At 33.8% G+C, this 27886-nt stretch overlaps 1 protein-coding gene and 1 long non-coding RNA gene across 5 annotated transcripts; both read left to right on the top strand.

The window, feature by feature from the left end:
- Oatp74D (Organic anion transporting polypeptide 74D) lies at positions 1-16655 on the top strand. 4 transcript variants are annotated; one of them, XM_064359513.1, is made up of 10 exons: positions 6611-6700; positions 6760-7118; positions 9969-10866; positions 12916-13056; positions 13107-13235; positions 13355-13519; positions 13566-13691; positions 14580-14646; positions 14693-15234; positions 15281-16655. In XM_064359513.1, exons 3-10 carry the CDS (start codon positions 9996-9998, stop codon positions 15439-15441), a joined length of 2202 nt encoding a protein of 733 aa, XP_064215583.1. In that variant the 5' UTR covers positions 6611-6700; positions 6760-7118; positions 9969-9995; the 3' UTR covers positions 15442-16655. The 4 variants fall into 4 exon arrangements, with proteins under 4 accessions (XP_064215581.1, XP_064215583.1, XP_064215582.1 ...); XM_064359511.1 differs by lacking the exons at positions 6611-6700; positions 6760-7118 and adding an exon at positions 1-1031; XM_064359512.1 differs by having other exon boundaries at positions 6611-7118.
- Positions 16656-18985: 2330 nt separating this feature from the next.
- On the top strand, positions 18986-27374 carry LOC135267256 (uncharacterized). Its single transcript, XR_010335648.1, has 4 exons — positions 18986-19175; positions 26966-27036; positions 27083-27159; positions 27210-27374. It is a non-coding gene; the product is annotated as an uncharacterized LOC135267256 (long non-coding RNA).
- The last annotated feature ends 512 nt before the right edge of the window (positions 27375-27886 follow it).

Raw genomic sequence — 27886 nt, 5'->3', positions numbered from 1 at the left:
AGATAATGATGTTTATGATAATCATTTCTCACAATGAGATGTTTTGACAAGAGTGTTCCGAAGACATTTACGATAGTGGTCGGTCGGAGTGATTAGCTTCAAGGGTGCTTGGTTTGGGGTAGCACAATAAAATTTTCTGGTGTACAAACTAACGTTACAACAGTATTTTTCTCGGTATAAGTTAGATAAGAGAAGGCAAGGGGGTGAAAATGCTTGATTTGAAGCGTGCGGAAAGCTCGCTTCGCGGCCACTGAGGTGTAGTGTATGGTGCAAATGTTATCAACATGAGTGCATATAGCGTGTAGGTGCCGCTATCAGTAAAGTTTGGCAAATATGTAAATGCGGCTTCGTCACGTCTGCTTCCTTTTGTTTAGTTAGTTCGTAAACATCGCCGAAGTGCGGTTGTATATGTGGCTCTGTGGCTCTCTCTGGTGGTGCAGTTTGAAGAATTATCGAACGGTGCCTTAAGTCTTGCGTGTAGTGGCTTAATCGCGTTGATCCCGGAGCGAGGCTATAAGATGGGGTGCGTGGTGCGGGTCACGGTGGTCGTGTTATCATCAGTGTTCCGGGCGTGCGTGTAACTCATGCGTGAATTAATAAAAAAAGAAATGAGTGCGCGTGCTTTCGGCCGGTTATAGTGTCGCAAACTCCGGCGATGCGAAGTCGAAGTCGCATTATATAACGATTTGGGGTAAAATCGGCGTCCTAGCGCCCCAGACTTTGAAGAATTTCTCACATATTGTTTGATTCCGCGTCGCGTTCGCTCTCTGACTCTACTCTCTCTCCCTTCGCTTTCGTTTCGATGGAATCCGACCGCTTCTGACTGGGACTGGGCTCAAGTCTGAATTGAATGAACGGGAATCTAGCAGTCTGTCGTCTGTCTGGGTAGAGTTTCGACTGTTTCGGCAGTGGTGATGTGACGTGCTCGCAATATATCACAATCGTTCGTCTGACATGTGCTATTAAATCAGTGATCGAGGACTATTTTCTGCCATACGGTCATACGGACCTAGATGTCTTTGCCTACGAACGTACGTATCTGTACCTGTCATTAGCACGCTTACTGGGTGGGGTGCCCCACTCACCCCTACTAACTCGATCGTAAACAAAACACAACTGATTGATCAATTTTCCGCCATTGCTATTTGCTCCCATGCATCATTTTGAGTTCAACTCCTCTAGCTATCGGCTATCAGTCTCTATTTACATCTCAAGCCTTGTTTACTTCAACTTTGTAAACATTTATCTCGGAGTCGCTCCGATACCAAAGATAACCCCGCGGAAAAAACATATTTTTCTCAATATTTACGTGGGGCGGCAATTTTTCAAAACGCGATATCACTTTCATAGGTTAGTTGGTTGCGTCACCGCGGTCACGTGATGACCTATTATTCTAATGATGGTACTATAAGCTCAGCACGTGTGCAGCACTATACACATGTGTGGCCCATTTAAAAAGTCGCTCCGCCATTTTGCGGCGTTATTTCGGAAGATTTTGCGATTTGCGCGAAACCAATCACAGACCGGTTCAAAAATTATCTAAGTCGTGCTATTCCGACGTCAGATCAGTCAATATTTATTCTAATGATCGGTTATCGTTCTGCGAACGCTGGTATCAATGGTATCACATTGATACAATTTATCAATTTCTGGATTTTCTATATCCGCACTAAAACCAAAATGGAAACCGGTTTAGTAACTTCTGCTTTTATGATTACTGCCAGTTTTTTACTTGTCGCATTCCATTATATTATACAAATAATAAAATACAAATGTCGTGTTATTCGCATCTCGAGAAGTGTATCAAAGCTCGAATTTTTCGATGTTTACCATCCATCATTGTCGCATGAAATATGGATGTGCGCGTTTCATTTGAATTTCAAACAACATTTCAATTTCTAATAGTTCCAATTTCGACGATTTGGTCGAAAAATACGGTCGTGCATTCTTAATCAAGGTTAATTTCTGGGTGAATTCGGCATAAAAACTCCGCATTTCTTGTTTATTAACGACTAGGACAGCCTTGAGATTTCGTGGTGTTTTTAAAATTTCAATAAAGTTGGCAGGAGCCAGCGATTATATTTTTTATTTTTGACTGTCCTCTAAACTTTGACTTTCTACCAACTAAACTTGACACAGCGTTATCACGATTAACCAAATTGTGGAAACCTCAATGCCATGGTTAGCTGAGCCGCCAAGAAGTAATTCGCGCGCGAGATAAGATTTTATTGGCGAAAAAAGCGAACAAAGTGTAGTTTATTTTTGTGATAAACGCTTTCCATTTATAGTAGCGAAAGTTGATTGGCCCCATAGTAGGTCAACAGTTTGGTTATGTTATTTTGGGATCCCGACTTCAAAGTAGTCCCAGGTACAAATAAATAATCGCGAAAAAATCCTGCTGGAACATCGGCGCACGTTACGGTATTTGTTGTTATATAACGCTTGGAATAAATGTATTCTGCGAGTTGTTCGGTTTTGCATCAGGAAAAACGCATGTTTGCATTTTGATTCCAAGGTGTTAACAATAATGAACCGTTATTTAGAGGAATAATTATGAATCACGACGCGGCGGCCGAAATGTGGAACGTTTTTTCGCCCATTTTCGTCGGTACTTGGCCATTATAAAGCGATTTGTATCAATTAATCCGCATGCCAGTAAAAGTGTGTCAAAAATAACCCATCATCTATTGTGGTTCCATCTCGAGTGAACGTTGGTTTTCCCTGCAAATCTGCCTCGGAATAAATTAATTTTTATTCGAACTAATCCTGTTATAGAAAGTGTGGATTTTGTAATACGAAATATCAACAATAAATATGAATAAATGGCCAATAAAAGCCAGCGTTTATTTTTATTGCACTGTTGGCCAACAGCGCGGGGATTCCCCCACAGACGAATACACCACATGGCCGTCTGTTTCTGGTAGAAATGACACGTTTTGGGGCATTTCTACGGGCGAAGCCTTATCAGCTTTGCTCCAGTTCTCGAGATTAATGTTTGTCTCGGCAAATAAAAATCCAACTAAACCCCAGTTTGATAAGAGAAAGTGTGGTAGGTGGCACAATGGTGGCACTGTGCGATTGGTAAAAGTGTCTTCAGACAAAAATGGAATTATACAATGTGTTGTTACATTCTAAATATTTACGCATTATGGTGTCAAGGTTCTCACTATTTTCCAGAGTAAATATGTAGAGAGCCTGGACTGAAATGCAGGAGATTGTAAAAATGATAGTTGGCTGGACATTTTAACAACCCTGCTCGGGCCAGACTTGATAAGGAGGAAAAGTCAATATTTGGGCCGGAAGCGGGCGAGATTAGTGATTAATTGTAAAATTTCGGCATTGCATAATTAATCATCACTGGTTGGAACGCACTTCCGGTGCAATTTCGGGCAAATTGTTTACGCCAGAATGTAAACAATCATTAGCTCAAGGTCTTGCAGGTCTTCAGATTATTTACGAAATTTGTGTTTTTCCTGATTCAATTATTGGCGAATTTATTTGGCCGTCCTTGACTAGAGACAATGGTCGAACAACAATACAAACCGCGTCTAATTCGAATATCTTCAGCGATTTTTTCTGGAATTTAGACCAGACGTACGTGCTTGATTAATTTTCTCGAAAACATTTAGCTACGTATAAAAATAAATGCGAAGTCTAGACGTAATAAACTATTGAACAATAATATCATTTAGAACATTAACAGTATTAAGACGATGAAGTTTAGTGTCAAGGCCCAAATCAAGCGATGCCACTCGCATTGAAAACCGGCCAAATTGCAATTGCTAACTTTTATTTTGAAAGTTTACGTAAAAAATTGGCAAAGGGATCAAGTTCAAGTTGACACTTTTGACATTTTTGCGACTCGAGTTACCGTCGAAAAGGTGTTAATTTTCCACCATGGGTTAGACGGGAAAAATCAAAAGCCGGGCTCGGGTTACGCCAGATATGGTTACAAGCTAATTTGTTTTTTGTTTTGATGTTTCGAGCAGCTTAATCAAGTGTGTTTATAAAATAAGCGCAATAATTGTTACACGACGTGTTGCCGAATTGTTTATTAATTTATGCGCGAATTTTCTCACACGGCTAAAAACGGCAAATAAAATTCGCACATGTTGGCCCAAGTATGTCTTTGTATTTTAATAAGATCCTTCAGTGTTTCCGCTCCTCCAATTTTTAGACGTGACGCAAAGCTGCTTTGTACGAATTCCCAGAATTAGCAGCCGCCAAATAAAGGCTTTTCCTTATTTCCATAATCCTAACATTTTCAAACACCTGCACGGGTCGAAATGGACGATAATTACCCAGTGGTTGTTTTATTTTGACGCGGTCTTCGTTACGTTACGTATCGCCCATGTAAATATGTGATGAGCAGATCCATAATTCAACAAATCCTGAGGTCAAGATGTTCCGCTGAGGTAACAAATAAATTTTAAACACTCTTCTCTGATAGCTTCCATTAAAATGATAAATAAATTTGGCGTAGATGCAGCCCGGAACTTGCATCTGATTTAAATACAAAATTCGGGATTAGCATTCGTGGTTCGTACCGTTTCGTTCGGCCCCCTGAGAGGGGCCCTTGCCTACGCCACTGAGCCTTCAATAACTTTGTTCCAATTTATGCAATTTTTGTGAAGGCGCAAACATGACGGTTTTAATTCGTCTTAATCTGAGCCCGTCTGAGAAATAAGAACAATACGGAGATAACCTACATCCTCTTCGGTCAGATGCCCGAACACAGAACCGGCTTCAGCCCACACAGCCGGAGAATTAATTCGAGTTCGGCGCATATTAATGCTCGTCTTCACCATCTTCTCACCCGAACGCACTGTTAGCACAACTGATTAGCGCATTACCAGCCAAAATTTCTACTGTTAAAAAGTTTTATTAGCACAGTAATGAGGTTGGTAAGGTCGGGGCAAAGCCGAACGATAAATTCGCACCCAAATAAAACGGGACGATTCAAATTTCCATAAAAATTACACAATGTATGGAAATTTACGGAAGCAGTTGTTGACATTTACTAGTGTAAATTAGACCATTTCTTGCTTGATGTCTTCTCCGGACCTGCATTATCTCTGTTTTACTAATTTCTTGCCTGTTTTATGTCAAAAGTCACATTTTTGAAAGATTTTGCAATTTTCTTGATAATAAAAATAAATTTTACACCTTTTTGGTAATTTTTATATGTACAGCTACGTAAAAAGAAAATGACGCGTCCATGCAACCATATTTTCAATGAACCTTATTTGCAGTAATGGTCAAAATTTTAATCAGGGTATTTTCAGAAATTAATTACAATTTTTTGAAACATTTAATGAGCAAAAATGTTTGTGTAATTAATAATTGAAACGTTTTTACTTGAAATTTGAAATACAATTAGATTACTACATTTTTGTTTTATCTTGTTTTATGCACAATATAAGTTCTGTATCGTTAAGAAATAAACTACGTATAGAAGCGATCAAATTTTTGATTATAATCTTGAGTAATGAGATTTTAGAAATAATATAATTAAAATGTAATTACAATCTTCAATTTTTTTTCAATAATTTGCAATGATAATTGAATCTTTATGAAATAAGAATTCGTGTTTACCATGTTTGTTACTCGCCAAATTTAGTATATATTAAAATTTATTTTGTATCAGCCAAATAATAAATTAAAATAAAGAAACTAGCAAACTAAAGTAACCAATTCCCACAAAAAATTCTCAAACACTTTAAAAACGATAAACGAAGTGTGAAACATCATTCAGGACTAAGGGATCATCATTCAAGGGATCTGTGTTGCACGAAAAGCGTCATTTTCTTTTTGGGCGGCTGTACAAGAATTGAATTAATTCTAATGTTGAAGATAACGTAGTTTTGGAAATTTAGTTTCAGCATAATTGTATGAGTAATCATTTTACATCGAGATTAGTGTAATTTTACCTAATTGCGCCTGGTTTTCCCTAGTTTCACTAAATTATATCATTTTTTCTTTGGTAGTTTTTTCATTTTTCACTCAGCTGTTACGTAATTTCCTTATTAAAAATTCTTTAAACAATATCTACTTTTTACTCTCATTGTAATAATACAAGTTACGGTACATTTTTTAATTATAATATCTCGAATAATAATATTATTATTTATATAAAACACTGTAAAACAGTTGCACCTTATGTGGTACGGCTTTTATTGTGCATTGCATGAATTCTATTTTTTAGCATAATTATATGGTCATTTTACTTCAGAATTGGTCTAATTGTACCTAATTAGGTCTAGTTTCCTTCACTTTTAAATCAAGTAAGTTTTTTGGTAGTTTTTCCATTTTTCAATTTATTGTACAATTTCCTTGTAGAATCGTACCTAATTTGCTCGAAATATTGGTATTTTTCCCTTTTGTTGTGACTTGGCGCAACTTTTCCAGTTACGTTGCTTGCCAACCTGTCATAAAGTTAATTTAGCTCCAATTGAAAGTTTTTTTATGCAAATGAGTTCTATTGAGGTCAGATGTCCGTGAAAACGATAAGGGGTCGAAACTCACTCAAGGGTTAATAAATCAGTTGAGTGGTTTTAAACTGGTTGGACTAGACTATTAAAGTGTAATTCTTCTTCACGTCAATATTTAGGACAAGGCATGGGGCTATGGGCCTGTATCCATCCACAAACCGATCAATACTGTGTGCAAGCAAGCTTATCACTCGTTTCCCTCGCTGCATGTAAGACAAATTCAGTCGATAATAATGTATGCGAGTGCTTGAAATTATCTTAATTATAGTGTCGAGTCTCCAACTTTGCATAAGCCGGTGTGCAAAGTCCTCGCGGAAACTTCGCCGATAACCGAATTTTCGGCACATCCTGTATAAGTGCACAGTTTGTTCGCGAAGCTGGTCCGACCCTGTGCAAATATTCGGTTATGCTAATCAGTCCCGCGCCGCCTCTGTCCCGGTCCGCGCAGTGTTCAGCAAGCCCTGCTTGTGGAGAGTGCTGTAACTGCTGTATAAAGTGGAGAAAGTGTGCTGCTTCTCTGTTCTAGTCTAGTGACGTTTCGCTTTCGACGCCGTCATCATCAGCGCACTGAGGTGGCCGCTGCGCAACGGCCGGCGCACTCTCGTCATGATTTTCACGTACGAACAGGTGAGACCACCACCTTTCTCCGACGAAAACGAAACCACATTCCCCTTTCGCCGGATTCGCACTTTCGCACCGCCGCCGCTTTGAACACCATTTCTCACCCAAATTCCGGAGACCCTCAGCTCATTCGCAAATTTTATCACAATATAAATAGTATTACAGTTTGTTAATTTGTTAAAAAAAGCAACAGGAGAAACTAAAATCGAATTCGTTTATGATGATTTTTTGGATACAACTACAACGGTGATCTGGATATAGCCTTGTCCTTTGTTTGAAACGAAAAAAAGGTCTTTCTGCTCTTCTACATAAGGATATTCTGAGATGAACTTCTTTATCGCGATTCTAATCAACTTACTGGTTGTCTTAATTGGCATTATATGTATGTAATTTCATAAATTATCATAAATAACAACAAATAAATTAACTTTACATTTACTTGCCTTTTTCTTTTTTCACCATTTTTCTCATATCTACTTACGTAGGGTAGGTATTTTTTTATATAAATTGGGATACAAGGAAGTTGGTTCATAACGATCTGATTTCCTTGGTCCCTTAGGATCATTACAAGCGAATTTCACTCTAAGTATCCTACCGATAATACAAAGATGAAATAAAAAAAACCTAAATCAAATAAATATATCAGCAGTAAGATCTAGTATCATTCTTTTTGCTAGATTTTTTATCCAAATTCTTTTCATTTCACTCCCAATTTGGGCCATTTAGGTATTAATTTAAGAGTACAACTTCAAACAGAACAAATTTTCCTACTAAGGTATTTGAAAAAAATGTGCTTAAACAAAAAAAATTGTTCTAGAATTACAAAATCTCGTCTAATCACACAAGCAAACATCATTTTCGACAACACAATGCTTGCGAAAAGGAGAAATAATATATTTTTCCCTAATTTGTTTGCCATCGCGTTTAAAGAAATTGGCGAAAGCCTGACGATTTTTTGGGCAAAAGGGCTAATCCGGCCCTGGTTGTAAACATTTGGGTAATTGTGTTCAACATCTATCACCAAAACCTTGGTCGAGCCTCGGGATTTGGGATTACATAATGTGATATGACACAGCTGATCTTGTAAATTTACAAACAGCGAGAATAGTTCGATTATGTTTTTAAGTTAAAAGCGATTAACCCCAGAGTAGAATAGCCGATAATGATACTGATTGTAGCACGTGTCAGATAGTTGAGCTTAATTATTTTGACATAGTTTCGTCGTTAAATGTTCGAATTTGAATTAGCCGTGAAATCAAAAAACTAATTAGGTGTAGGTATAGAGATGTCAAGGTGAACAAGTTGCGAAGTCGGGGGAAAGACACTGGCTTCTAGTTGTGACCTAGTAAAAGTGCTCCGTCTTGTGCCCAAATTAAACCTCCGCCTATGTGGACACGAACTCATCCCGTCTTGTCAGGTTTTATCATTTTATTTACTCCCGCTGGAAAGGAATGCGGCGCATGTATTTTGGTATTCTCTCCAACTACATCACCTCTGATATATTTAGTATTCCAACTATCGACGTTGCACATGTCAAATAGCCTTTTTTTCTAATGTACCAATCACATACCCTCGTTTAACCCATATACATAAATTTTATTTCACTCATGGCGTTGACCTTTAATCCACTTACATCACTAAATTTTTACTGATTTTAACTATTATTAATTGGTAGAAGACCGTCTTAGTCGAGGGACTCCACTTTAATAATCGATTCTTAATTTCATAACGACCCACTTCGACAAAATACAAAACACCAAACGCAAACTAGCATTTTTCGGACAGTTCTGCTGAATCATTCCGCGTAATTTACGTTATTTTTGTACACCCGATCAGATTTGAAATTTATATTACAAACGAAAAGTTGCATGTCTTCTTTAATTCGCCACCAAAAAAACTGCTTGTCATCGTGTGACAATCAATAACTTCAACTAAATTCGGGAATAATTGTTTCTTGCACGCGCAAACAACTTGCATGACTAGAAAACTTGCCCAAACCAGTTATTAAACAAAAACTGGTTTGCAGAACAGGTTTTTAAACAAATGCAAACAAACCGGTTCCTAATTCGGGACCACAAAACCTAATAAATTCCGAAAACCAATTAAGGAAATTTATTTAATGCACATCAAAACACTACCTTTTAACATAACCACAAAATTAAATTGGCCCTTGTCGTCAAATAATTTTTAAATTTTCAATTTCTATCCATTTATACATAAAAGTGTAGTAAGTAAATTGGATTAAATAATAAATAAATTTAATTCAAAGGGAAAACGGTGAGAAAAATCTTTACTTTACGCTGCACACTGTTTATGATTGGTCCATTTCAACAACCAATGATTACAATCATTTGATATCAAGTTTTGTGAAAACAAACCGGTTTCTCAATATTTATTGGCCAGTCAGCGCCGAAGGGACAAAAAAATTGTAGCGATTGCAGTTATCTCCTCCCACTTTACAAACACAAAATGGTCAGAAAAATAATTCAGTCTTTACTCAAAATTTTTCTGCTGATTATTTAGGTCGATTTAGTTAATTTCAAACAGAATCGCTCTTATTTTAAATAAATGTTTAATTTTTTCAGACTAAAGAGTTTAATGTTGTTGCCGTAAATCGACAACTGAGAACGAGACGATAATTGTTCAAGTATACTGCAAAAAAAAATTTGTACAACACAGGTTTTTTTTTTAAATTTATAATGCCCCCTGACGGCCAAAAACTGTGCATTTTACTCTGATTATATTCTACTGAATTTGCTGCCCCATGCCCGATACTGCCCCACCCTACCCTATGCACCTACTAAAAAGTTGTTATTTTGTTGCCGAAGATAAATGTTGTTAATTTTGGGCTTCCAGAGACGGCGATAGACCCGGCCCTGGAAAATGTCGAACGGCAACAGCCACCTGGCCAACGGCTCGATGTGGGCCGAAGGCAAGCCGAGCAACAACAACGGCCCCTCCAACGGCAGCACCCGCCTGGGCATGGAGGACATCCCCGAGGAGCAGACGGCCCTCACGAACCAGGCCGAGGTGTACCGATCGCAGTGCTTCGCCAGTGAGGGTGATTTCCCGAGCGACAGCGACACGGAATGCGGTCTGGGGCCGTTCGCGCCCCACTGGCTCCAAATGTTCGCCTCGAAGCAAGCCTTCCTCATAGTTTTCTGCATCGCCTGGGTCCTCCAGGGCATGTACCACACGTACTTCGTCAGTGCGATAACCACAATCGAAAAACTCTTTCAAATTCAGTCGAAAATCACCGGGATTATCATGAGTGCCACCGAAATCGGCCAGATCGGCTCGTCGCTGCTCCTGACGTACTACGGGGGGCAGGGGCACCGCCCCAAGTGGATCGCGTGGGGGATGGTTCTGTTCGCGGTGTCGTCGTTTACTTGTTCCTTGCCCCATTTTATTTACGGGAGACAGTTAATTAGCGCCAATGATCTCACGGGGATCACCAAGGACCCGAACGTTTGCAAACTCCCCAGTGCAATAGACGCGCTGGAGCCCAGCGCCCACTGGGGCAACACCACCCTCCCGGTCACCGCGAGCGGGGTGGGGGTCTCAAATATTTTGCAAACTTGTCATGAGGAGCTCGACACGGAGCACCGGATCCAACCCTCGGTCACGAAAATTGTTCTCGCGATTTTTTTTATTAGCTTGTTGGGGGTGGGAATGGGGCAAACGGCTGTGTACACTTTGGGGATTCCCTACATCGACGACAACGTCGCCAGCAAGGAGTCGCCGCTTTATTTCGGTGAGTGTCCTTTCAACCCAACGTTTATTAATGATGACCGCCAAAATCCATTGTGTAAAAGCGTGGAGTAGGTCCTATTTTATTGTGTAATTGTTAAACTACCTAAATTACTCAATGTCAATGTCAAATTTATCTAAAGGACATCTGAACTAAAAATATTTACAATGGCGATTAATAGAAAGCAGCAATTAATAACAATAAATTTTAATATCACAGAATAAAATATATGAATGTCAAGGTTTATCACAAATATTTTATTCCCTCATTAAATATACAATGTACCTAATTTATCTCAGTGGTGAAACTTATTGCCGGCTCGAAGAAAACACTGCACATGCAGACGCATTCACTTATTTTGGAAATTTTTTATCTCGTTCATAAATAATTTTGATTAACTGTGTCTGCATCAGCAGTCTATTTTAAAATCCTCCAATCAATAACGAGAATTTTTCGCAGCCTTGCATTTGACCAAAACTTTCTAAATACATAATCGTTAATCACGTCCACACATCGGATTTTGCGAATTTATTAAGTGACGCCGAACACATAAAATGCGACTTCAACCAAATGGAAAAAATTAATTATTGCCTTCAAGTCGGTACTTTTACACCCAAATTCAAATTTTATTCCCAATCAGTGCTTTACGGTTGTAAATTGTACATAATGAAATTATTTTTATAATAAATGAGTACAATCCATCATTTATTATTTATTTAAAATGTGCTTTATACGTAGTTTTACCCGCTGCGCGGTATTTCCCCACTTTCCCCTACATCTTAAAAGTAGTTAAGCATCTTGAGGGGAAACTGAAACGTTATATTACTTACCTGGAGACTGTTCTTATGAGTAAATAGGTAACAAAACCAAAAAATATTTATTTGAAACATTCTGAATGTAATAATTATGATAGAGTTAATGTCCTGTAAAATCAAAATGTAGGTATACGAGACCAAAGATAAATTACAAACCAAAACCACAAGTTTACTCTTAAAAATTAGAAAAATAAATTAATAATAAAGGCTATTCCGTAAACCTAAACTAATTTAAAAATCTATGAAGCCAAAACAAATTGTAAATGCTTTTCGTCATAAACTGTATATCTATTTAAAAAAGGAAGTAGGTAAGTAGAAAATTAAATTTTTGAATTCGTCTTTAGAATCCCCATTTTTGCCTTTGAAATTAGTGGAAAAAGTGAGATTTTAATATTTTTAATTAGAAAGATTGTCTCTCAAAATACTGTAGGTACCTACTTATCGTACGAATTTTTAAGGTTTTTCAGTTACTGGCTATGTATTTTTGAATTTAAACTTGTATTAAGAGTTTATTGTAACTTTTTCCCTCAATATGACTGTAACAAAGACACAACATTGTGAAAATCCGAGCGCGGAAGTCGAACATTTGACTTACAAAAAAAACCTTGAAATATATAAATTTCTGAAAGTGTTAAAACTAAAATCGAAGAAAATTGATAAAATTAAGTGAAAACCCACATTTCTAATTGATTGGTCCATTAAGAGGGCCAATAACAATAATAGTTTCAAGTGTGTGAAAACAAACCGGTTTCTCCATTTTATTGGCCGCAATCGGAGTCGAAGGGACAAAAAATTGTAGCGATTGCAGTTATCTCCTCCCACTTTAGGCAAATAATTATAAAATGGTGCGAAAATAATTGGCTTTATTCTCTGCGCATTTTTAATTGATTGGTCCATTTTAAGGGCCAATGATTGCATTCATTTTATTACAAGTTCTGCTAAAGAAACCCGTTTCTCACTTTTTATTGGTCACAGTCCGAATCTGGGGGACAAAAAATCGCAATTACAAAATGGTGTCACGCAAAGTGACTAAATTAAGTCCCATAAGTAACAAATAATAAAAATAAAGATTGCGATCATTTTCAACACTGAAATTTCCGAGCTAATAACAGTGAATCTCCACAGTTATAAAATAAGTGAAAACGAGATTCAGTGAAAAAATCCCGTCATAAAATAAAGGTCGTTGACGCCTCTTCTGAGCATCTCTCATCAACTAACAGAATTGTGAATTTTCCAGCGATAACAATCGGCGTGCGAATTCTGGGTCCGGCTCTGGGCTTCATCGTCGGATCCCTCTGTACTAGCGTGTACGCGGATTTATCAGTCGATCCTAAAATAGATACGACAGATCCAAGGTGGGTTGGGGCATGGTACTTGGGTAAGTCTTAGATCCGGCTCGAGACAGTTTTAATTCGGCGGAAATCCTAGGTTTGGTTTTAATATCAGGGCTACTAATGCTGGCCTCTTTCGCCATGTTCGCCTTCCCGAAACGGCTGAAAACGGCGAAACCGACGCCCAGGATACACCAACCTGGACGAAAACATCCTAGCATAAGAGGTGATTAAATCCGGTCGTTGATCCGTGTCTAGATGTGTGAAAATTTTTAAACAAACGGTCACGGTTAATTTATTTTGCAAATAAAGCCATTGACCAACAATGCATTGCTTTCGTTGCAGACTTCCCCAAAACGGTCAAGCGGCTGCTCAAAAACGATATCCTAATGTTTCGGACCGCAAGCAGCGTCTTGCACATTCTTCCAATCGCTGGATTGTACACATTTTTGCCAAAGTATTTAGAATCTCAGTTCAGGCTACCCACTCCTTCGGCCAATATGATATCAGGTTTCCACTCCGTTGGTAAAATTTGACCTAACTGGGGGTTTTACAGGAGTTGGGGGCATTTTGGTGATGGGCGTCGGCATAATTATAAGCGGGGTCTTCATCCTTCGAGTCAAACCTAACGCCAGGTTTGTCGCAGCCTGGATCGCATTCACGGCCATCATTTACGCCGTCGGTAAGTAATGTCTTACCGCACGGGTTTGGAAAATACAATTTCCCACATCAGCAATATTTTTTCTAACAAATACGTTCAGAGAAAATAACTGGAGAGAGAAATTCTATTACCACTGTAGTAGTGAAATAAAATAGGCCTCAATTATTTATTTATTCAAAATAATTTTTATAAATTTGTGATTATTACACCTTATATATACATTAATATTTTGGACCTATAACATTAGTTTAAAATTTTTTTTCTTTTACCAAGAGATAATTTATACAGATATTGTTTTCTGCTTACTCACTGATAACTAAAATATATCTCACATTTTTCTATTACGTCTAGTTTTTTAATATATTAACTAGAAGTTTTGAAAATTTGTTTTTAGTAGTGTCTAGTTTGGCATTCCTTGTTTCTGTGATAAACTAATTGTTAAACATTTTATTTGCTTTAAAATATCGTCAAGTGAATGTAGTTAACAACTTTTGTTTTCTTTGTGGTAAAGTTATCCCAATAAAACCTTAAGCGATCAAATGGTAAACGTATTCATCAAGATTTAAAGTCTTATGAAAAGGGGTATAACAAGGGTTTTGGGATAAAAACATGTTAGCTGGTTACAATAAAAGAAAATGACACTAATCAGTGCACAAAAAACAATCTGTGTTATTTTTAATTTTTCAAAAGTTTTGAAACAATTTTTTTGTTCAGTAACATTTACACTTCTAGTGGTAATATTAACTACCGTGTTTCCACTACTACAAATGTAGTAACAAAATGATTTTTCTGAATGTAACTTGTAAAAAAATGTTATGTTATGTTGCTGCAGAGTAGGGAAGTACAAAAAATATTTTCCAAATGGGTGGTAGCCTCGAATGCAAGTCATTATGTTATGAATTGTTCCAGGAATGGGCATTTTGATGTTTATTGGTTGTCCAATGGATGATTTGGCAGGAATTCAAACCCGTCACGAGTAAAGAACAGCGTCAAAAAGTGTTTTTCCTAAAATATGATTCCAGGTTTGCGACTTTCGACCTCAACTGCAACAAATCGACGTGCGAATGCAACCAGGACAAATTCTCGCCGATCTGTGGCCAGGACGGTAAAACCTACCTGTCGCCCTGTCACGCAGGCTGCAGGAACTACACGGAAAAAGAGGGAAAAATTGTGGAATATTCGGACTGTCTCTGCGTGGCGCAAGATGACAACGTTACGATTTCTTTGCCTGATAGTGTTTTATACGGGAACGCGACGATCGGCTACTGTGATGTGCAATGCCCGAATTTCACGTGGTACATAATCCTGTTCTCGATTTTTGTTTTCATCCACTCGACCTCGGAAGTTGGCTCGATGTTGCTGATTTTGCGGTGTGTGGACCCGAGGGACAAGGCCATGGCGCTGGGGCTGATCCAGTTCGCCATCGGCCTCTTCGGGAACGTTCCTTGCCCCATTGTCTACGGGGCTGTTGTGGACTCCGCTTGCCTCGTGTGGAAGATGGCTTGTGGGGAGAAGGGGGCGTGTGCATTGTACGACTCGAACATATTCCGGATGTTCTACCACGGTACGAGCACTCGCTTGAGTGGCAATAAGCTGCAATTTCTGTTTAGGGACGACTGGGGCCATCCTGCTGTGCGCATTTTTCGTGGATGTGATAGTGTGGTATAAGGCAGGGAGTATAAATTTCGTCGACGAGCAAGTACCCTTGGAGGAAGAGCTGACCTCGATGACGAAAAAAGCGTTGACCGAACCTGTGTCTCTACCTCAATAGCACATATTGAAGGTGGAGGATCCACCGCCCAAATTCTGATCGCGCGATCAGAAACGACTGAAATTTTCTAACGGCAGCTTTCACATTTTTATAACGTTTTGTATAGAAAAGTGTAAATATGGAAGATTTTATTTTAGCAATTTTATAGGGAATTTTATACAAATTTTACAATAAATAGTTGACTTCGCATGCTTGAAAATTACATTGTGTTTGAGATCTGAATACCATGCATTCATAAACTGTGATACTTAAATATCTGCTTGTCTTTTCCATCTTGGTTTTGTAAATATTCTTTTAATTTAAACTATTCTCAATACTCCTTGACCTTGTGAAGTTACATGCTTTTATCAGTTTAGGACAATTGAAAATACTAATTGTATATTTTTTTATATTAGTTTGTAGTTACCATATTTTTAATTTTGTATAGTTTTACATCGCCCTACATCTATCAATTGATTAAAGTGTGCCATACATTCAATAATTTGGGATCCTTTCTGTTGGACTTTCTCTATTTATAACGTGTTATATTGAAGTTTTTGTGTTTGTTCACTTGTACATTACGAGATAATTTAAATGATTAACAAACTTGTTAGAAAAAGTTAAATACTCTTCCTGTTCAAGCTTTACTCATTGTTGTTATTAAATTTTTCTAACTCTTTTACACGAAATGTTGTTTCCTTTTCTCATTTACATCTAAGAAACAAATCAAATTACGGGTATAGCGTAACTATTTATTACTGTTCGTTTAAGTGGAGTATTTTCAACATCACATGTGCATTATAATTATTATTAATATTTAATATTTAGTTAAGGGCTTACGCAAACACAAAACTTCAACAATTGGCAGAACCTTACAACAAAGTAGTTTCTATTTGTATATTTAGTACTGCCATATCTTACTTATATTGTTTTCTTCAGGGTTACTTTTTTGTTGATACTTAACTGTTTTACCTATTGTTATATAACAATTCAAGCTCAAGCATTTTAATCTGTGATTAGCTCACATTCATGCACCACAACTGTTAAATTGTGCAATTTTTTACAGAAGAAATATCACTCTCATGTTCACCTAAGTTTAAAGAAAACTGTAGTATATGTTGTACATTATGTTAAACATTAATTAAAGAAGCATCACCTTGCGTGAATACTTGATAATGTAACGATTTTACATAATTGTACCTATGCAAAATATATTCATTAAATAAGCGAAATAATGCTTGTTATTTCACGAACTTCTGCGGTACTGCAGCTGACGCCCTTTGTTCTCCAATACCCACAACTTTCAACATCTGGAAGCCCCCGACCACCAATACAGGGCTGTAATTGCCGGCATTATGCGCCAACCAACAAAGAATCATAATTGCCGATAAGAATTTTAATCACTCCTTACATAAAGACGAAAAAGAAAAAAATATTTCACCTAAAATTTGAAAGTACTACAATATAATAAGTCGGACCGAACTAACGTTAATTCAGTTTTACTTTTTTGACAAATTTTGCCAAAATAAATAAGTTCTCGTCCAAAAACAAAGCAAATCTAACCAAAAAGGCCAAAATAACGTCATGTCTGACCTTCAATTTTTAGCAAAATTATGCAAAATAAGTGGAAATCTGCTAAAACGCTCGAAAAGCAAAAGTATCATTTTGAACTGTGTGCTGTGTAAATAATAAATAACTTAATTTTTGTCATAGATAGAACATTTTTGGTCTGTGTTAACTAAATTTTGCGAAATAAAGTGAGTTACCACGCTGATAAAGCGAGGTAAGTCATTTTAAATAAGCCAAAAAATCATATTTTTTTACAAAATTTTGCAAAATATGTGAGTTTTTTTCGTAAATGATAAAATAAAAAAAATTAAAAGAAAGTTAACACCCCCCCTTTAGAAATCGGTCAATTTTTAAAGTGTCTCAAAATCAAATAAAACCGATTCTATCTTATAGATTTTGATGTGCTCGATAACTCTAATAGTTTCGCCGTAATTAGCGATTGAAAATTGAAAAAAAGTGAAAATGGAAACCGTTTTTTGCGTTTTTCTCGGAAACTGTAAGACTTAGAACAACGAACAAAAAACCATCTGATAGCGCTTAATTTTCTCTATTTTTTCGATTAAACCCGGAGCCGCTCCGGGCAACGGTTCCGGCTACAGAGGCGATCAAAGTTTTTCACTAAAGAAATTCATAAAAAAAAACTAAAAGTCGTAGAGCATTGCGGTTTGTTCGATTGAATTCTACGGCTCATTTTACATATTATATCAATTTTTCACAAGAATCAAAAATTTAAAATTTTTTGCCTAAATTTAGGGTAGCCATTTGTCATAGTGGAAAATTTTATCCAACAAAAAAATTCATAATTCAAAAACTAAAAGTCGTAGAGCAATGCGGTTATAATCCCTGGTGCGTTTCGCAACATGAACAATTTGCAAGAATTGGATTTGAGTTTTAACCAGGGAATTGTCCGGTGATGCGTTTCAGGGATTAGAAAGGTTGGAGACGTTACATTTGGAGGGAAATCAGTTAAGGGATGATTTGGAGAAGAAGAGAAAGATTTTGCTCAATTTGAAGAATTTGTTCCTGAGGGATAATTCGATCGGAGCGGCTGAATAATTAATCAAGTAGTGAAATAAAAATAAAATGAAAACAAAACTAGTTTTTTTCTCAAACCTAAAAAATGGTTTAATTTAAAACGAGTCGTTAAAATGTTGAGTCAGAAATAAGCATATTTATTACGTGGTTTAAAATATTGAATAATTGCAAATAATTACTTAATATTCATAAATTAAAGTTAGTTGTAGCGTATTTTAATTATGTTTTAGCTTTAAACTTGTCCAAAATTGCTTAAAAGGTGACAAATATATTTATCTACAAATCGACGAATTAATTTTCACACAACTGGTAAGTTTTATCTAAATACACAATAACCGACCCTCGTATATAATTTCAAACCACCCTCGTATACAAAGATTTAGTGTTGGCGCACTTGATTTCCACTAAATACGTCACCAGATTATTGATTTTCTCGAACCACAAATACGGGGGCAGTTTTAAAAATGATTGAAATCATAACTTTGTGGTGTACAAGTGGCTTGCAGGACAATTTTTCTAGTCTCAATACTCACTGTGTCCACGTGTTAGAGGGCTGTTTGAAAAAAAATTAAATTACGATTTTTAAAATAAATTAAAATTAATGGCGGGGACAATAATTTTTGGGGCGCCCTCATATAAAGTGTTTTAAAGTTGGCAGACTTTGTTTCCACTAAAACGTCACAAACGTCACAAATGTCGTCCGATTATTGATTTTTCAATACGGGGGCGTTCTAAAAGTTATAAAAATTCTGGCTTTGGGGTGAATAAGTGGTTTACAGGACATTTTTATATTCTCAACACCTTTGTTACACGCAGTGTGTCCAAGCTGTTTGAAAAAAATCTAATTTTCTATTTTTAAAGTGGATTAAATTTAGTGGCGGACAGTGAAATTTTTGAGGCGCCCTCGTAAACGGTGCAAATTTATCCGAACACGTGTACTTTTTTTGACAGGTACGTCAACTGTTGCGTGAGAGCGGCAGTTTTCGGGCGGCGGCCGGAGCGGTCGGACGTGTGTCTGTGCGTGCGTCTTGTTTGTTAAATTATTAAATAAATTATTAAACCGCGACCGCGACACGAATTAATTAAAGTGATTCTGTGCTGTGCTGTGCTGTGAAATTTTAAGGATATTTTGTACAAGGGACGATTTAACCGCAAGTACACTTTTATTAAATTGGGGCGCGAATTAAACTTTAATTTTGAAACGAGACAATCTAGCGGCCGGTTTAATTCATTTGTTAAATTTTAATTTTGAACGTAAATAAAATTTATTCAAGTATTCGAAATAATTTCAATGCAGTCAAGGGCCGGTTAATTTGTTTTCGTTTTCAATTCAATTCGAAGCGCGAATTCGTTTAATTTTAAATTGAAACAAATTCAAATGAAAACGAACTTTAATTTCGAAATGAGACAAATTAATCTTGAACTTGAATGCACTTTCACGGCCGGTTTAATTTATTTATTAAATTTTAATTTTGAATTTAAATGAAATTTATTCAAGTACTTGAAATAATTTGATTGCAATTAAGGGCCGGTTTACAGTAAATGATTTAAATTTTAATTACGAATTAAAGAATAATTTCTATTCGTTTTTAATTCAATTCGAAGCGCGAATCCGTTTAATTTTAAGTTTAAACAAATTCAAATGAAAATGAACTTTAATTTCGAAATGAGACAAATTAATATTGAACTTGAATGCACTTTCACGGCCGGTTTAATTTGTTTATTAAATTTTAATTTTGAATTTAAATGAAATTTATTCAAGTACTTGAAATAATTTGATTGCAATTAAGGGCCGGTTTACAGTAAATGATTTAAATTTTAATTACGAATTAAAGAATAATTTCTATTCGTTTTTAATTCAATTCGAAGCGCGAATCCGTTTAATTTTAAGTTTAAACAAATTCAAATGAAAATGAACTTTAATTTCGAAATGAGACAAATTAATATTGAACTTGAATGCACTTTCACGGCCGGTTTAATTTGTTTATTAAATTTTAATTTTGAATTTAAATGAAATTTATTCAAGTACTTGAAATAATTTAATTGCAATTAAGGCCGGTTTACAGTAAGCGATTTAAATTTTAATTACGAATTAAAGAATAATTTCTATTCGTTTTTAATTCAATTCGAAGCGCGAATCCGTTTAATTTTAAGTTTAAACAAATTCAAATGAAAATGAACTTTAATTTCGAAATGAGACAAATTAATATTGAACTTGAATGCACTTTCACGGCCGGTTTAATTTAATTATTAAATTTTAATTTTGAATTTAAATGAAATTTATTCAAGTACTTGAAATAATTTGATTGCAATTAAGGGCCGGTTTACAGTAAGCGATTTAAATTTTAATTACGAATTAAAGAATAATTTTTTTTCGTTTTTAATTCAATTCGAAGCGCGAATCCGTTTAATTTTAAATTTAAACAAATTCAAATGAAAACGAACTTTAATTTCGAAATGAGACAAATTAACCTTGAACTTGAATGCACTTTCACGGCCGGTTTAATTTAATTATTAAATTTTAATTTTGAATTTAAATGAAATTTATTCAAGTACTTGAAATAATTTGATTGCAATTAAGGCCGGTTTACAGTAAGCGATTTAAATTTTAATTACGAATTAAAGAATAATTTCTTTTCGTTTTTAATTCAATTCGAAGCGCGAATCCGTTTAATTTTAAATTTAAGCAAATTCAAATGAAAATGAACTTTAATTTCGAAGTGAGACAAATTAACCTTGAATTTGAATGCACTTTCACGGCCGGTTTAATTTATTTATTAAATTTTAATTTTGAATTTAAATGAAATTTATTCAAGTACTTGAAATAATTTGATTGCAATTAAGGCCGGTTTACAGTAAGCGATTTAAATTTTAATTACGAATTAAAGAATAATTTCTTTTCGTTTTTAATTCAATTCGAAGCGCGAATCCGTTTAATTTTAAATTTAAACAAATTCAAATGAAAATGAACTTTAATTTCGAAATGAGACAAATTAATCTTGAACTTAAATGCATTTTAACTTTATTTATTAAATTTTAATTTTGAATTTAAATGAAATTTATTCAAGTGCTTGAAATAATTTGATTGCAATTAAGGGCCGGTTTACAGTAAGCGATTTAAATTTTAATTACGAATTAAAGAATAATTTCTTTTCGTTTTTAATTCAATTCGAAGCGCGAATCCGTTTAATTTTAAGTTTAAACAAATTCAAATGAAAATGAACTTTAATTTCGAAATGAGACAAATTAATATTGAACTTGAATGCACTTTCACGGCCGGTTTAATTTAATTATTAAATTTTAATTTTGAATTTAAATGAAATTTATTCAAGTACTTGAAATAATTTGATTGCAATTAAGGCCGGTTTACAGTAAGCGATTTAAATTTTAATTACGAATTAAAGAATAATTTCTTTTCGTTTTTAATTCAATTCGAAGCGCGAATCCGTTTAATTTTAAGTTTAAACAAATTCAAATGAAAATGAACTTTAATTTCGAAATGAGACAAATTAATATTGAACTTGAATGCACTTTCACGGCCGGTTTAATTTAATTATTAAATTTTAATTTTGAATTTAAATGAAATTTATTCAAGTACTTGAAATAATTTGATTGCAATTAAGGCCGGTTTACAGTAAGCGATTTAAATTTTAATTACGAATTAAAGAATAATTTCTTTTCGTTTTTAATTCAATTCGAAGCGCGAATCCGTTTAATTTTAAATTTAAACAAATTCAAATGAAAATGAACTTTAATTTCGAAATGAGACAAATTAATATTGAACTTGAATGCACTTTCACGGCCGGTTTAATTTAATTATTAAATTTTAATTTTGAATTTAAATGAAATTTATTCAAGTACTTGAAATAATTTGATTGCAATTAAGGCCGGTTTACAGTAAGCGATTTAAATTTTAATTACGAATTAAAGAATAATTTCTTTTCGTTTTTAATTCAATTCGAAGCGCGAATCCGTTTAATTTTAAATTTAAACAAATTCAAATGAAAATGAACTTTAATTTCGAAATGAGACAAATTAATATTGAACTTGAATGCACTTTCACGGCCGGTTTAATTTAATTATTAAATTTTAATTTTGAATTTAAATGAAATTTATTCAAGTACTTGAAATAATTTGATTGCAATTAAGGCCGGTTTACAGTAAGCGATTTAAATTTTAATTACGAATTAAAGAATAATTTCTTTTCGTTTTTAATTCAATTCGAAGCGCGAATCCGTTTAATTTTAAATTTAAACAAATTCAAATGAAAATGAACTTTAATTTCGAAATGAGACAAATTAATCTTGAACTTAAATGCATTTTAACTTTATTTATTAAATTTTAATTTTGAATTTAAATGAAATTTATTCAAGTGCTTGAAATAATTTGATTGCAATTAAGGGCCGGTTTACAGTAAGCGATTTAAATTTTAATTACGAATTAAAGAATAATTTCTTTTCGTTTTTAATTCAATTCGAAGCGCGAATCCGTTTAATTTTAAGTTTAAACAAATTCAAATGAAAATGAACTTTAATTTCGAAATGAGACAAATTAATCTTGAACTTGAATGCACTTTAACTTTATTTATTAAATTTTAATTTTGAATTTAAATGAAATTTATTCAAGTACTTGAAATAATTTGATTGCAATTAAGGGCCGGTTTACAGTAAGCGATTTAAATTTTAATTACGAATTAAAGAATAATTTCTTTTCGTTTTTAATTCAATTCGAAGCGCGAATCCGTTTAATTTTAAATTTAAACAAATTCAAATGAAAATGAACTTTAATTTCGAAATGAGACAAATTAATATTGAACTTGAATGCACTTTCACGGCCGGTTTAATTTAATTATTAAATTTTAATTTTGAATTTAAATGAAATTTATTCAAGTACTTGAAATAATTTGATTGCAATTAAGGCCGGTTTACAGTAAGCGATTTAAATTTTAATTACGAATTAAAGAATAATTTCTTTTCGTTTTTAATTCAATTCGAAGCGCGAATCCGTTTAATTTTAAATTTAAACAAATTCAAATGAAAATGAACTTTAATTTCGAAATGAGACAAATTAATCTTGAACTTAAATGCATTTTAACTTTATTTATTAAATTTTAATTTTGAATTTAAATGAAATTTATTCAAGTGCTTGAAATAATTTGATTGCAATTAAGGGCCGGTTTACAGTAAGCGATTTAAATTTTAATTACGAATTAAAGAATAATTTCTTTTCGTTTTTAATTCAATTCGAAGCGCGAATCCGTTTAATTTTAAGTTTAAACAAATTCAAATGAAAATGAACTTTAATTTCGAAATGAGACAAATTAATCTTGAACTTGAATGCACTTTAACTTTATTTATTAAATTTTAATTTTGAATTTAAATGAAATTTATTCAAGTACTTGAAATAATTTGATTGCAATTAAGGGCCGGTTTACAGTAAGCGATTTAAATTTTAATTACGAATTAAAGAATAATTTCTTTTCGTTTTTAATTCAATTCGAAGCGCGAATCCGTTTAATTTTAAATTTAAACAAATTCAAATGAAAATGAACTTTAATTTCGAAATGAGACAAATTAATCTTGAACTTAAATGCATTTTAACTTTATTTATTAAATTTTAATTTTGAATTTAAATGAAATTTATTCAAGTGCTTGAAATAATTTGATTGCAATTAAGGGCCGGTTTACAGTAAGCGATTTAAATTTTAATTACGAATTAAAGAATAATTTCTTTTCGTTTTTAATTCAATTCGAAGCGCGAATCCGTTTAATTTTAAATTTAAACAAATTCAAATGAAAATGAACTTTAATTTCGAAATGAGACAAATTAATCTTGAACTTGAATGCACTTTAACTTTATTTATTAAATTTTAATTTTGAATTTAAATGAAATTTATTCAAGTACTTGAAATTATTTGATTGCAATTAAGGGCCGGTTTACAGTAAGCGATTTAAATTTTAATTACGAATTAAAGAATAATTTCTTTTCGTTTTTAATTCAATTCGAAGCGCGAATCCGTTTAATTTTAAATTTAAACAAATTCAAATGAAAACGAACTTCAATTTCGAAACGAGACAAATTAACCTTGAACTTGACTGCACTTTCACGGCCGGTTTAATTCATTTATTAAATTTTAATTTTGAATTTAAATCAAATGTATTTAAGTACTTGAAACAATTTAATTGTAATCACGGACCGGTTTACAGCAAGCGATTTAAATTTAATTCAGAATTATTTTAATTCGTTTCGTTTCACGTTTTACGATTCAGTTGATTCAGTAATTAAAGGCCGGTTTACAGCAAATGATTTAAATTTTAATTCCGAATTAAAGAATAATTTGTTTCCATTTTTAATTTAATTCGAAGCGCGAATCAGTTTAAGTTTAAATTTAAACAAATTCGAATGAAAACGAATTATTTTATTTCAGAATTTGAATTTGTTCTTTCGGTCCACTTTCGTAAAAAACCATTACGATGTAAATGACTAATCTGTTACCATGACAACTTATATAATACATAAAAGCCAAGAGTACGCTTTTTGCACCACAATATTTTTTATGAAAGTGAACCGAAAATAATTAATTCGTTTTAATCTTTTTGGCTTGGCTGCTGCTGTTTTTGTAGCATCATTGGCTTGATATTAATTTTATTAATTTCCATCCTTATTTTGAGACGTTCTGTATCAATACATTATTTTAAAAAGACTCTTTGATGCTATTTAAACATCAGTATCATCTTAATAGAGGTGTGCTTAACGATTTAAATTTATTTACTGCAATTATTTTGTCTTTTATTTTTAAATTAACATTCATATCGTCCTGCAGTTTGGTATAAATACGTATTGATAAGCACATCTCTAATAAAAAAGGGAAGTATGTACGGAATTCGTGTTCTGATGTAACGTTTTTTTCACCACTACCGAAAGTAGCCAACAAAATTCATAATTTTTACGCGTCTTTTCTTTTCTTGCTTTAATTTACTTTATTCTTCACTCTATCTTTTCTTCTCTTTCTTTCCTTTTTCCTCGTCTTTTTTTTCTTTTTTTTCTTTTCCGTCATATTATTGCTTCAAATGGGAATAGATGTAACCGCTGATGCTGACTGACTGTAGTCATTCAATTTGTTTCCAATTCATTGAAGAAAAAGCTATGAATGCAATTTTACTTATGAGATATTTTCCTCACTCCAAGTAATTTTTTGCTTGCGTCACCATCGCCTACTGGGCCAACCGGGGATTTTGAATTAATTCACATTGTCACATCGAAAACAAATGGTCTCGTAGCATGGTGCTGAACCATTGGGAAAAGGAAACTATCTGATGATTATAATAAAAGACGTAAGTGAACGTCGCTCCAACTCATGGCATGTTGGGGGAAAAGTGGAGGAAATAATAAAAAAAAATTTGGATTCGATGGAATTGACTGATCTAATTATGATTTCTTAAAAGTGGGTGAATATGATTCTCTTGAATAAGTGGGCACTGATTATTTTCCTATGACTAAATTTTAACAAAATTGATCAAAAAAAAAAAATAGCAAACCCCTAGATTTGTTAATGTATCAATGGTGTACTAAGCTCGTAGTAAAATCGAATAAAGACTCGATCTCATTAATTTGAGTGTGTTAGTCGTGCTGATGCTCCTCGATAGACACATACCTATAAACGGTATTAGCTGTCGTGCAAATACATATCCTAGATATGTAGAGGAGAAGCTGCGAGCAAAAAATTGTACACTAAATACAGGCATTTTCTAGGATGGCTTTGCATTCATTAAAAAAAACACAAAAAATACACAAAAAAATAAAAAAAAATATCAAAAAAATAAAAAAAAATAACAAAAAAAATAAAAAAAATAACAAAAATAAAAAGAATAAAAAAATGGTCGGAAAAGGAAATTAATCATTGCCTGTTTATTTAAGAGAATTGTTCAGGTCACCCAAGAATCATAATTAGATCAGTGAATTTCATCGCGTCCGCCTCTGCTTTTCTCCCATTTGCCATGAGTTTGAGTGGCGTTCCCGTCTTTTATTATAATCATCACACTGTTTCCTTTTCCTGGTGGTATCTGCACTGTGCCACGAGACCATTTGTTTTCGATGGAACAGTGTGGGTTAATTTAAAATCACCAACTGGCCCATTTAGTCGATTATGGCACCAGCAAGAATTATTTGGACTGAGAATAAAATATTTTATGGGTAATGCGCGTTTATAGTTTTTTCTCTTTGTTTTTTTTAACGGTGTCACATTATCACAGTCAGCAATTGCTTTCCCATTTATTTCCACTTTAAGCGATTTTTTGTCAATATTTTTTTTTTTGTTAATTTAATGAATTTGGTGGCTGATTTCGGTAGCGGATTTTATTTAATGTAAAGCTCGAGTCTTGTTATAAGTACATACTTTCCTTTATCAGGTAGGTAAATTTAAATTAATTCTAACTTTTTTTTATAATATAATAAAGGTCGGTTTACATTAACCCAATTGCAGTCAAACTGCTGATCACGTGATCAAATTGATTGGTGAATTAATTTTTAATTCAGTCTTTTTTAAACCGGGTTTTAGTATATTATTTTTTTATTAGCCGAGGTTTTGGGTTTGTAATTTTGGGTACAGAAAATATTTTTGTTTTATTTTGTAACATTAATCTTAGGTTTGGTTTATTTGTTTTTCCATTTTTGGTGTGTGTATAATTTTAACCTTCATAGGGGAATTTTTAGACGCTTTATCTAAATTTTTTATTTACATTGACAAATAGAGTCAATCCCTCCAAAAGCAGCTTTTACAATTCTCGTATAAATTTCGGTTAAGTCTGTTAATCGTGGTATCGTGTAATATGAATAAATGTTAAATTTTTTTTTATAAATAAGTAAATTTATCCGACGATTGTAAATGCAGCTCTTATTATTTTTATTTATATTAATCATAAATAATTTCTTTGTTTCTTAGAAATTCTTATCACATGTTTTGCTTCCACCTTCAAGGGTTGCCCAACACGAATGCAAAGATTGCATTAAACAGTGAGTAAATCTAAAGTTGCTGAAGTAAAATTAATAATCGTCTTAGGTCGTCAAATGTGCTAACCATTGCAATTTCCACTTGGAGTTATGAATTTTGAGAGCTCAAAAGCTAGTGTCTGTGTTGTAAGTTTTAAACTTACTTTTTATGCATTTATTATATGTTTTTTTATTAGGGATTTATTACGGCCTGGTTGCGGCGGGCCTGCAGGATTCGGAGGATTTCAAAGGCGTTCTTCGTCTGGTTCTTCAGAGATTATTTTTTAACTGACAATAATTATCATTAAACGTTGTTATATTTGTGTGATTGATTATGTTTTTTTTAATAAACGCTAAAGAAATGTGTCTTTTATTGGGGGGCAAATGTAAGTTCAATAAATTATGGGCATTTTTGAGCTAAAAAAAAAATAGAAGAAAAAGGTAAGTGGAAAATAATGTACTACAATTAAAGTGTTTAAAAAAAATCGCGCTAAATCAAATTATTTTAAATCGGATTTAAAAGGTTTGTGAATACGTGATGTCAACCATTACGAACTAAAAAAAATGGCGCGGTTACGTGTTTAAAAAGTAATGCCAACCTAAAAAATCGCACAAAATCGGTAACAAAATTTTAAATGGAGCGGACACGTGCACTTAATCGGTAAATAAATTAAAAAAATGGCGCGAACACGTGTTTAAAAAACAATTTCTAACCTAAAAATCACGATAAGCCGGTAATTAAATTAAACAAAAATGGCGCGGTTACGTGTTTAAAAAGTAATGCCAACCTAAAAAATCGCACTAAATCGGTAACAAAATTTTAAATGGCGCGGACACGTGCACTTAATTGGCAAATAAATAAAAAAAATGGCGC

Source organism: Tribolium castaneum, chromosome 10 (genome assembly GCF_031307605.1).
Source record: "Tribolium castaneum strain GA2 chromosome 10, icTriCast1.1, whole genome shotgun sequence".
In the NCBI taxonomy this organism is placed as follows: domain Eukaryota; kingdom Metazoa; phylum Arthropoda; class Insecta; order Coleoptera; family Tenebrionidae; genus Tribolium; species Tribolium castaneum.
This window is presented reverse-complemented; position numbering and strand designations above follow the sequence as displayed.

Bases quoted from the DNA above. Each gene is read 5' to 3' on its own strand.
- Oatp74D (XM_064359511.1), top strand. From the start codon at position 9,996: ATGTCGAACGGCAACAGCCACCTGGCCAACGGCTCGATGTGGGCCGAA. The intron at 10,867-12,915 runs GTGAGTGTCCTT...TGAATTTTCCAG, and splicing joins GGAGTCGCCGCTTTATTTCG to CGATAACAATCGGCGTGCGA. The intron at 13,236-13,354 runs GTGATTAAATCC...CTTTCGTTGCAG, and splicing joins AAAACATCCTAGCATAAGAG to ACTTCCCCAAAACGGTCAAG.